General features: G+C 44.2%; 1 protein-coding gene across 1 annotated transcript in view; it reads right to left on the bottom strand.

The window, feature by feature from the left end:
- Positions 1-12,079, bottom strand: part of DNTT (DNA nucleotidylexotransferase) — a 168,313-nt gene that overhangs the window by 105,055 nt on the left and 51,179 nt on the right. Inside the window, exons 6-7 of the mRNA XM_074999574.1 lie at positions 9,060-9,183; positions 3,619-3,751 (exon numbers count right to left, since the gene is read on the bottom strand). Of these exons, the coding sequence (XP_074855675.1) occupies positions 3,619-3,751; positions 9,060-9,183 (257 nt within the window). The remainder of the gene's footprint in view (positions 1-3,618; positions 3,752-9,059; positions 9,184-12,079) is intronic.

The following is a 12,079-nucleotide window of genomic DNA, read 5'->3' as shown; positions in this document are numbered from 1 at the left end:
TGTGTGGCCCTGCCCTGCCCTGCCAGGGCTGCCTTCCCCCCTCCCCCCGTGGGTCCTCTTACCTCCATGAGGACAGCCCCGACGGTGGCCTTGCCGACACCAAACTGCTGTCCCACGGATTGGTAGCTGTCTGGAGTGGCCAGCTTCCAGACAGCGATGCCGAGCCGTTTCTCCACAGGGAGGGCACACCGCATGGCAGTGTCCTGGTGCCTGAGTGTGGGGGTGAGCCACTGGCATAGCTCCATAAATGTCTGCTGGCTCATTCTAAAGTTCCTGAGCCAGCGGTCATCGTCCCACTCCCCAAGCACCAGCCGCTCCCACCAGTCGGTGCTGGTGGGGTAGGCTCCACAGCCGCCGGCGTGTGAGGCGGGGGGGTGGGTCGGGGTGCTGCAGGGTTGGGGGTTGAGTCCTCCTCCCCTGCGGGCTGCTTCTCCTCCTGTGTGGCAAGGAGCTGCTCAGCTGCCTCCCGCATGGCATGGAGCAGGGTGAGCCCTGCTCCTGCAGGGGCGGCTGGGTGGACCTCTGGCTGCTGCTGCTGGGGGTCCATGACTGCGTCGCCCGAGGTCTGCATGCCTATGGCTCTGCAAACCGTGTGCTGTGCAGGCTGAGTGTGTCTGGGAGGGGCCCTTTAAGGGAGCGGCTAGCTGTTGCCCCGGAAGCGCTAGCCCGCCCTGTGACCGTGTCTGCAGCTGTGCCTGGCACCCCTATTTCGATGTGTGCTACTTTGGCGTGTAGACGTTCCCTCGCTGCGCCTATTTCGATGTGGTGCTGTGCAACATCGATGTTGAACATCGACGTTGCCAGCCCTGGAGGACGTGTAGACGTTATTCATCGAAATAGCCTATTTCGATGTCGCCACATTGAAATAGGCTACTTCGATGTAGGCTTTACGTGTAGACGTAGCTGTTAAGTCCAGTGAAATAAATGAATAGGTGTTAGCTACAAATTATCTATCCAAATAGTGATGCTTCAACTCAAATTTTGTATCTTCCCATCTATTAAAATTTTCCTTTAGGATTTTCTCCCAGTATTTTTGCTCCTAGGTAGCCTGAAGCTAAATAACCTTTGGTTATGAAATCATCAGATTTCATCAGCAAAATCAAATCAAGGCAAGTCCAGGATGCTGCAGTATGCAGTGTTAGCGATTCACAATGTGACAACGTTCCCTCTGAGTCATTGTTGAGCAGAAGTCCCAACATGGTGTTAAGGGACACTGTATTGCTGGAATCTGAGCTCCTTGTGTTCTTCAAACTTTTCATTTTTATTAACAGTCTAGCTCATAATATGACTAACATCAATCAAATACCATTAACAGTAGCATCTCATTACTTCAGATACATTATCTCTTTTTATATATAAGACACATTATTATAAGGAAAAGTAGGATTTTTAAACACCACAGTACCAGAGGGATAGCCGAGTTAGTTGGTATCTTCCAACAAAACAAGAAGTCCTGTGGCACCTTATAGACTAACAGATATTTTGGAGCATAAGCTTTCGCGGGCAAAGACCCACTTTGTCAGATGAGTCATGCATCTGACGAAGTGGGTCTTTGCCCACAAAAGTATATGCTCCAAAATATCTGTTAGTCTATAAGTTGCCACAGGACTTCTTGTTTTTAATGACCACAGTAATTATAAGGGACTCGGTTGTAGGTCCCACCACTCCTGGGCAGTGGGTAATGTAGGAAGGAAGGCGTTGTCTTCCCAAAATTCCTCACACACACTAGCTGTCCAAGGAAGGCTGGGGCCAGAGTGTGGCAGCCCAGCTCCCTAGCTGGATGGGCTCTGTCTACAGTGAGACAGCTGTGCTCCCCGGCTGGTGGGGAAAGCTGGCGCTGCAGCACAGATGGCCCATCTCCTTGGTTGGCCAGGGAGGGCTGGGACCACAGACACAACAGAAAGACTTGGACTATCCCAGCCTTGGAAGGGCTGTGGCTCTGGCTGCAGCATGCAGGGAGAACTAGGGCTACAGAACAGCAGTCTGGCTCCCTGGCCACCAAGGAGGGCTAGGGTCAGGCATGTCTTGGGGTGGGGGAGAAAGGAAGGCTGTACAGGGGGCAGGGCCTTGTGAGCAGAGGTGGGGCCTCAGAGGTGGAAGGAACGGGCCTGGGGTTTGCCTTCCCTAGCTGCACCTTCACCCACCACCCATGGTCCCAATCAATAAGACCTGAGGGTGTTTAAATCCTCTCTGTATGTGGCAACAATAGAGACAAACAATAAGGCAACAAAACTGTTGTGTACATGTATAGCACATTTCACTACAGCTATATTATTCTTGATCCTTTTCTTAATTTAGCATTATACTAATTTTAAAATGTTGTACCAACAGACCAAGTTCTTCAAGTACTAATACATTTTTTGCTGTTCTTTATATGGTGTTACCAGCTTCATTGCCACTTCCCTGTCCAGCATGGAGCTGCTCAGCACTTACTGGGTAAGCAAGAAAAGGCATGTCTATAGAGCCTGTGCGTACAAGCATGATTAATTAATTCTTTAAGTACAGCAGTTACATTTCTAAATTTAGCCTTGGATTTTAGCCCTGACATTTTTATTTCAAGTTCACCTGAAAGAGTGTCTAACAGAAAAGAATTTAAAATGTTTTCCAACCTGACATACCAGAAACTGTACCTAATACCCTCAAATCAAAGTGCTGTTTAAGATACACTTCTGCAACACAGTGAGAAAGGGTAAATACACCTACACCTTCCCAACATAGTCAATTTTGTTACAGTGCTGTTTCATTTCAGTCCACACAAGAGATCGACTGCCTGGGCACTAGATTGCAAATAAGAGATGGTCGCATAAATACCACCCTATACCAGAAACCCAAGGACCTCTATGCTTATCTACATGACTCCAGCTTCTATCCAGAGCACACTACACAATCCACTGCATACAGCCAGGCACGAAGGTACAACTGCATTTGCTCCAATCCCTCAGACAGAGGCAAACATCTGCAAGACCTTTACCAAGCTTTCCTGAAACTACAATACCCACCTACGTAAGTGAAGAAACTGATTGACAGAGCCAGACATGTACCCAGAATCCACCTGCTACAAGACAGGCCCAACAAGGAAAACAACAGAACATGGCCATCACATACAGTCCCCAGCTAAAGCCTCTCCAGTGCATCATCAGTGATCTATAACCCATCCTGAACAATGATCCTTCACTCTCACAGACCTTGGGAGGCAGGCCTGGCCCTACCTGTAGACAGCCTGCCAACCTTAAACAAATTCTCAACAGCAACTATAGACCACACCACAGTAACTCTAAACCTGGAACCAATCCCTGCAACAAACCTCGCTGCCAACTCTGCTCACATATCTACACCAGAGGTATCATCACAGGACCTAACCACATCAATTCTATAATGCTAAACCAATCAGCTGTACTTTTTCAGAATCTAAACTCTTGGAAATGTGGCAAAAGAGAAAGTTTTGTTTCTTGGGATTTGTCCATGTAGATTTTACAGTATTATAAACAATTAGAAAGGAACTTTCATACTCTCCCATTTAGCTTCTTTCTTTGCTCCACAGCTCAGAAGTCACCATTTTGTTTATATACAGCAGAGAGGGATGAGTTAAAAGGTGCACATTATTTTTATCCCATTTACCTTCTGAAACCACCAGTTATGGTCACTAAGGCATCTGGTAAAAATGTCCTCACAGCATCCTTAACAATCCAGCTCACTGCATCTGCTTCTGCCTTAGATACGCGGCTAATGAGGTCTTCATGGTAGAGAAACCCTAAAAGTAATTTTACATGAGTAAAAAGTTTTGACATGAATCATATCAAATATACATGGCATTAAGCAAATTAAAGAGAAAAGTGATAAAATAGGTTCAGTAGAGAATCAAAACACTCAAATTGCATGAAGGACATGGGATTCCTCATCTGACGCTAATTAAGACTCGATATCTTTCTAAAAGATATGCTTTACTTCAATCAGAAGATATGAGCTTCATGTGAGATAGTGGGTCTCAAATTCTGGCGATTCCTTTAACATAGCAAGCCTATGAGCGTAACACCCCCTCCTCCCACTCCTGTTATAAGTTAAAACAATTTTAATATATCACTATATATCAATATATAACACTTAATATATCAAACAGCATTATAAATGGTGGAGGAAAAGTGGGGATTGAGGTGGAGTCTGACCACTCCTCACCCTCTGTGTAGTAACCTTGTGATCCCCTCAGGCGTCATGACCCCCATTTCAAAATGTTTGATGTAGGAATGACTGGATAAAATGTTCTGGCCTGTGTTATACAAAGAATTCAAACTAATCATAATGGTGCCTTTTTGTCCTAAAATCTATGACCAGCTTCTTTTATTCTAACACTAGTTCCATATATGACTCTACTTCTTCAGAGTCAGCTCAAGAAATTTCTATTTTTCATAGGAACAAACCAGGGACAACTAAAGATGGATTCACTGAGTCTGCTAATGAATTTCCTCCAAAATGTAATCATCCCTATTGTAATGCCATCAGAGCCTCGACATCTGCAGATGGAATTGAACCTGGGAACTTTAGAGCTTGCAGCATGAATCTCTTCAGCATAAGCTGAAAGCCAGAAGCATATTAGCTAAGGCTATAGAGCAGGCTCATTATTATCTCAGCTAGTGGTCTCAGTGACACTAGATGAGACTATATACCACACCCAGAAGGTGTATGGGTTATACTAGCACATTTCTTTGGAAACAGGTTCATGATGGAGAATGACTCCGTATCTTCACCAAAGAAGTTCCATTGGTGAGACTGGGAATTGGATGACTAACAAAGGCTATGTCTACACGTGAAGCCTACATCGAAGTAGCCTATTTTGATATGGCGACATCGAAATAGGCTATTTCAATGAATAACGTCTACACGTCCTCCAGGGCTGGCAACGTCGATGTTCAACATTGACGTTGTGCAGCACCACATCGAAATAGGCGCTGCGACGGAACGTCTACACGCCAAAGTAGCACATATCGAAATAAGGGTGCCAGGCACAGCTGCAGACAGGGTCATAGGGCGGACTCAACAGCAAGCCGCTCCCTTAAAGGGCCCCTCCCAGACACAGTTGCACTAAACAACACAAGATCCACAGAGCTGACAACTGGTTGCAGACCCTGTGCATGCAGCATGGATCCCCAGCTGCCGCAGCAGCAGCCAGAAGCCCTGGGCTAAGGGCTGCTGCACATGGTGACCATAGAGCCCCACAGGGGCTGGAGAGAGAGCGTCTCTCAACCCCTCAGCTGATGGCCGCCATGGCGGACCGCGCTATTTCAATGTTGCGGGACGCGCAATGACTACACGGTCCCTACTTCGACGTTCAACTTCGAAGTAGGGCGCTATTCCCATCCCCTCATGGGGTTAGCGGCTTCGACGTCTCGCCGCCTAACGTCGATGTTAACATCGAAATAGCGCCCAACACATGTAGCCATGACGGGCGCTATTTCGAAGTTAGTGCCACTACTTTGAAGTAGCGTGCACGTGTAGACACGGCTAAAGGCTGGTTACAGCCATTCTCCAGCAATAAAGGCAAAGGTTCTGTTCCTTCTTAGGGAGTTGGGAAAAAAGTGCCATGGGGATATGCAGTGAAACTGTATTGGTTTTTTAGTTCACAAAAGAAACGGTATTCAGGAAGGGTTGAACATCACAGGAACATCAGTCCAAAGGTCCATCTTCCCCAGTATCCTGTCTTCTGAGAGTGGCCAAGGCCAGGTGTCCAAGACGAATGAACAGGACATGCCATCATTAAGTGATCTCTCCCGTCACCCATTCCTAGATTCTGACAGAGGCTTGAGACACCACTCCTACACATCCTGTAATAACCATTGATGGGCCTATCCTTCAGGAATTTATGTAATTCTATTTGAATCCCACTGAAGTCCTGGTCTTCACAATACCTGCTGGCAAGGTGTCTTCAAGGATTCTATAAGCTGGACTGATATAAGGCCCTCAACATATCAGCTGATACAAAGCCTCCAGCACCCTATGATTTTAGTGCAAATTAAAATTAATTACTGATAAAATCCTGGCTCCAGTGAAGTTCTGGGTGAAGTCCTGACCCCAGTGAAGAAAATGGGAGAACTTCTACGGAGTGATTTCACCCTTAGTATTTTTGAGGCCTAGGAAAGGACAAGACTGGACTGGAGCCCTGATGGTGAGCACAGAACTGACGTGGGGACTGGGTATTTTGACCCATGCAGACTTTATTGTAATGACGATTATATTAAACCTGGCATTTTAATTACATAAAATAATCCACAACATTAGGGTGTCTGCAAACATAGGTGAGCTTTAAAGAACGATAGGCAAAGTGCACCTGGCACTGGGCACATGCATGTGAGTGTCACCAAACTGTGCATGTGCGGGTTTGTCCACATAGTGCATTAGTGAGCACGAGCTGGGTTGTAGCACACAATATCATGCTGTGCGCTAACTGCCTGGGGGGAGCACCCCTCCCCCTACACTGACACAAACTGGAAGTTGCCTAATGCACATCACCAGGAAGTGACCAAAAGGCTGGAAACTCTGGCAGTGAAAGCAGAAGCTTCTACTGCTTGAGATAAAAGGGAGTGAAGCTCTTCACTTCACCTGGAATGAAAACGTGTATACAGATAAATGATCTATTTGTGCCAGCTGGGAAGCGGGGAGGTTGGGAGGGATAGCTCAGTGGTTTGAGCACTGGCCTGCTAAACCCAGGGTTGTAGAGCCAATTCTCAAGGAGGCCATTTAGTTGTCTGGACCAAATAGATTTAAAAAAAAAAAAAAAAAAAGGGTCAGGGATGGTGGTTGGCCCTGCCAAGAGGGCAGGAGACTGGACTAAATGACCCCCCCAAGGTCCCTTCTAGCACTGTGAGGTGTGTGTATTGTTTATGAGAAGAATTTCAAAGTATCCTACATTCCCCAATCAGAGAATTTCAATGGCCACTTTCAAAGAAAAAGATATTTTAGCTTACTCAAAAATTGCTACCATATACAGTAAACTCTTTCATATACGGAATTCTATTATCCAGAACTCTCAAATAACCGGCATTTTAACCATAAGTAAATTTTAGTTACATTTTCCATTAGTACAGTACAGTGAAAGTAAATACAAATACAGCAAGTACAGTATAAGTTTACAGTGTTCAATACTACTGTTGTTGGTAAATGAAGTACTCTGCATAGATTTTTGTTTGTTTCTTAATATCTAATCTTGTTTTTCTTCAGTGTTATGTATTGCTAGGTGTACCTCACTGTTATCTAGAATATTTGAATATCCAAAAACCACCTGGTCCTGGGACTGCTGGATATGAAAGTTTTCTGTATCATGAACTCATGCCAACACCAAAATCATCAGGGAGAAGGAGGCAAACTCAAGATCTAGAGCAACAAATGCTTAGGTCTCTGCAAACTCAAGCTAAAGCAGAGATAGTTACAGAGGTGTTGATGACCAGGATATGCAGCGTATTTTAAAACAATGCCAAAATTTATTTTTAAAATCCCAGAGGCTATACCTCTGGCATAAATACAGCTGGGTATACATTTTTCCATTTCAAGGAAACTGAGGAGATTTTCTGCAGATACAAAAACAATGTTAAAATTGGCTTGACTGAGTTTGCAATAAGAAGTTCAGTTGAAAAAAGTTACTTAGCAAATTCACAATCTACATAAAGTTAGTGCTCAGTCTCCAAGAAACTGACCTACTAAAACCTTTTCTATTGTAGTTAGAAAACTTGAATAACTCAAAGTCAGAGATATTGAAATTGCCATTGATGCTGAGAACACAGACCCACATCCAGAATGAGAATGGGAGGTAGATTTAAATGGTAATACAGACTCTTCCTCAAAGGTAATTTAAATAGTGTGGTGGTGGTGGGTGGGAGGTGGGCATCACACACCAAAGTGCACTAAGACAAGGAGTGTTTGATACATGGGGCATGTAGCAGTCCTGGTGCATTATCTTTTGTGGTACGTCAGAAAACTACAGTAACCATGCCTCAGTCTCCCCTCAGTAATGATGATTCTGTCAGCCTACAGCACAGGCTTGATGCTGAAAATATTCAGTGCTGTCCCCAAATTACAAAAAATTATGATATTGAAAAAGATCTTGAAAAAATTATGCAGAGTCCTTCCCATAAGCATATGCGCTGCTGCACAACGTCTTGATCGCCTTTTCCGGGGCTCAATTTTCACCCATCCCTCGGCGCCAGACAGTCTTTGTTTCCTCCCCATTAATAACAGGGGTTGCTCTACTCATGCGCCTTCAGCTAGAACGCTGAATAAATGGCCTACTTATACTATAACTCAAACTCATGCTCTTTCTCTCTCAGAGCCTCTTTTTATATGTCAGCTTAGCCTGTCTAGAAAGTCCTTTCCATCACATCTTTCCAATTCCCAAACCTGGACTCAAAACTTCCTTTCCTGTGGGGCATGGTTCCACAGCCATAGGTGCCAACTTGTGGGTGCTCTGGGGCTGGAGCACACAGAAAGAAAAATTAGTAGGTGCTGAGCACCCACCAGTAGCCAAGCCCTACTCCCACACCTCTTGCCCACCCTCAGACCCACAGATGAACTCCTGCCCTGTCATCCGAGCACTTCCTGGACGACTCCAACAGCTGATCTGCAGTGCTCAGGAATCTCCAGGAAGTGAGGGGGGAGGATGGAACAGGGCACACTCAAGAAAGGAGACAGAGAAGACGTAGGGCAAGGGTTTGGAGGAAGGGGTGGGATCTTGTGTGGAGTGGGGGTGTCAGGCACCCCCAGCTAGATGGGAGGTCAGCACTCCTCTCCTGGAGCTGTGCTTTGATTCTAGAAGACTTCCCTGAGCTCTAAGCTTCTTCCCTTTGTAGATCCTGGACCTCTCCGAGTCCTTTTCCCTCACTGCTCTTCCTTGCCATCCTTCCTCAACTCAAGCTCCTGCCCTAACATTGCTATCACTGCCTCCTTCCTAAAGCTGTGCTTCACTGGGGTTATGCAAGACTCCTGAAATGGGTACTGCAGTCTGGAAAGGTTGAGAACCACAGCTGTAATTAATGTATTAAAGCACTGAAACACAGACCATTTACTGGTGGTTTTACCTGCTTTCTGCATCTTTGATAGCTTCAGGGTCTTGTCAGCTTTTACATCTTCCAGCGTCCGGAAGCCCATTCTGTACCACTTTTCTGATGTCTTCAATCCCACTCCAAAAACAGAACTAAAAAGCTAAAGTAAACAGAACAATACACATTTCCATATAGTGCCAAACATCTGCTGAGAAAACACTGCTGCTTTCTCAATGAAAAGTGGATTAACAAAGAAAAAACAAACAAATACATTTCAGTGTTCAACTAAAACATAAGACAAAATTAATCCTTGATTTATTGTGTGGGTTAGCTCCAACCTTCCTTTTTGTTTTATTTTATTTTATTTTGCATAATTACCCTACACAGTGAAATGGTTTTGGCACCGGAATACTTTTAATGAACATGAAATCTAAAAAAACCCAGCAGCATCTCAGCATCTTGTCATGATTTAACTAAATATGTAGTATTTTCAGTAGTATTAAGCAACTATATTTACTCTTTTTTCACTAAAGTCACTGTTTAAGTTATATAAACCTGATATATCAGCTCTGAAACCATCTTCAAAGTGACACTACATTGACTACCTAACATAAAGAAGAATTCCCACCACATTGTTTAGCTTCAGCCATCCTGATTTTACTGTTTCTCAACTACAAGTTGTTGGTTGTATATCCTCTAATGTTGGTGCCACTGCACTCCTAGGAGATGAGGTCAGGGAGAACATTTTGGCTCTTTAAGGACTAAGTGGATAGAAATGGATCTCAATGCCCACAAGACAGAACTGTGATTGCAGATAGTAAGCACATAATGCCATTATCTATATCTGAAAAGATATCCTACAGACATACGCAAAAATTGCCCTTGATGTTGAATGCCGTCTAAGAAGGAACACAAATGGAGAGGCAAATTTATTTTTGCTTTGCTCATTGTAAATACAGGGCCAGTACTGCAGCCCTCACGAGTCATCCCAGCACCAGCTACAGTTCACAAATATTTCTTCTAGTTAAAATACCAGAATGTGCTATTTACCAAGTCAAGCTGCATCTCACATTGCATCTTACTCAGCTCAGCTGCCCCTCACCCCACAGGTGCCATTTCAGGAGGGTGTGGGGGGGGCAGCAGCCGTGCGTACCGGGACATCACTTGCTTTTCTTCCCCTTCCCATCATGGAGCAAGGGGAGACGAAGCAGATGGTGTGAATTACTCCTCTGCCTCCTCCCGTAACTGGTTGAGTAATAGGCATGCAATTTAAGCTGTGTTCTTTCTTCTTGTTCCCTGATAGGCAAACAAGAATAAAAGCAAGCACTATCCTGGCAAGCAGAGCTGCTGCCCCTCCTGTCTCCTGAAAGGGAGCCCTTGCCTCAACCTCTTCATCCCTTTGCCCTCCAGAGAGACACAGGACAGTGATCATATGGAAAAGGCTTGATGGCTGTTCTTCTTATCCTTCCTGAGTTAGGCTGTGCCATTGGTTATTCCTTCTGCTCTAAGCAGATCTCTTAGGTTATGGCCACACAGCCAAGTTATTTCAAGATAACAGCTGGCTTATTTTGGAATATTTTATTTCGAAATAAGGCTGCTGTATACTGATTCTCCACCCCTTTAGGCTGAGCTGAGGGAGGACTGTGTGCAAAGGATCCCTGAGGTTCTGCTGCTGCTGCATCCCCTGTCACGTAGCATGGCAAGTGGCCAGGACTGCGGGGGAGTGGGGAAGCGCTTAGGACTAGTGGTTGATTGTTAACCTTTGACTACGGTAGGTGATAAGCATATAACGTTGTTGTTACATTGTTTAAATCTTTGTATTTTTTTTCCATACTCCTCCATGAACTGCCTACATTTCATGATGTAATGTCACAACTTTGGGGCCAGACACATCTTTGCAGGAAAACAAATATATTTGGTTGTTTGGGTTGAGAGGGTAGACAGGAGAAAGTTTTATGTATCTCCCAGAATGGTCATATGCCATATGTAGCCAGCAGGCCTGTTTTAGTGATGTCTCTCTCCCTCTCTATAAAAGTGATGTACGGCTTAGTGCAAGCTATTAGTCCAGACCTACATGCCTTCTCTGGCAGTTTTGACTTTGGGATCTGCCAGTCAGGACAAAGAGTTGCTCAGGTCATGCTGAGTGCTGTAGCTACACTTCGGTGCGCAAAAAAAAAAAAAAAAAATCTACATTCCTTCCCTTCCTTTATTTTCTTACATTCTTCTTGGTAGGTTAGCTATTAAATAAAGTTGTTACTCTTGTGCCTAAAATTATCCCCCTTAGGGAAGTATATTTTTTAAAATATACCCCATAGGCCATGTGATTCAGGAACACTAATACAATAGGACGAAAAACATAGTATGCATGTACACAGAAACAAAAAAGCACTTTAAGTAATATGTTAAATGTATTATGAATTACAAAAAATGTTTTATGGCTAGTTCAAATATTACTTAGTGCGATCAGTGTCCATCAAGGCAAAATGACAAAAGCAAGTTAGGCCAGCTTGCCAGTCCAACTGGAGCATCTGATTTTTCACATGCTAAATATTTTCATTCATCAATCAGTGTTCTCTGTTTGTCTGTTTATGTTAGTTGTACCATTTAATCCTTTGTTTTCTGCTCCCCGTTTAAGCCAATACTCTATTTTACTACAAACCACACAGTTATATCAAGTATCAGAGAGGTAGCCATGTTAGTCTGTATCTTCAAGAACAAGAAGTCCTGTGGCACCTTATAGACTAACAGATATTTGGGAGCATAAGCTTTCGTGGACAAAGACTCGATTCATCAGATGCATAAAGTGGGTCTTTGCCCACGAAAGCTTATGCTCCCACATACCTGTTAATCTATAAGATGCCACAGGACTTTTGTTGTTCGACAGTTAGATCAAGAGGCTCAAAGAAAACTACATTTATACATATCAACAGTAAGATGCACAACAGAAACATGCCTTGTGACTTTGTTGTGCCATTTACAACATCATGATTTGTATCGGTCATTCCTGAGTAGTCTGTAAATCTATAAATAAGGCAAGTCAATGAAGTTGTAGTATA

Source organism: Carettochelys insculpta, chromosome 7 (assembly GCF_033958435.1).
Source record: "Carettochelys insculpta isolate YL-2023 chromosome 7, ASM3395843v1, whole genome shotgun sequence".
In the NCBI taxonomy this organism is placed as follows: Eukaryota; Metazoa; Chordata; order Testudines; family Carettochelyidae; genus Carettochelys; species Carettochelys insculpta.
Note: the sequence above shows the minus strand (reverse complement) of the source record. Positions and strands in the feature narration are given on the sequence as shown.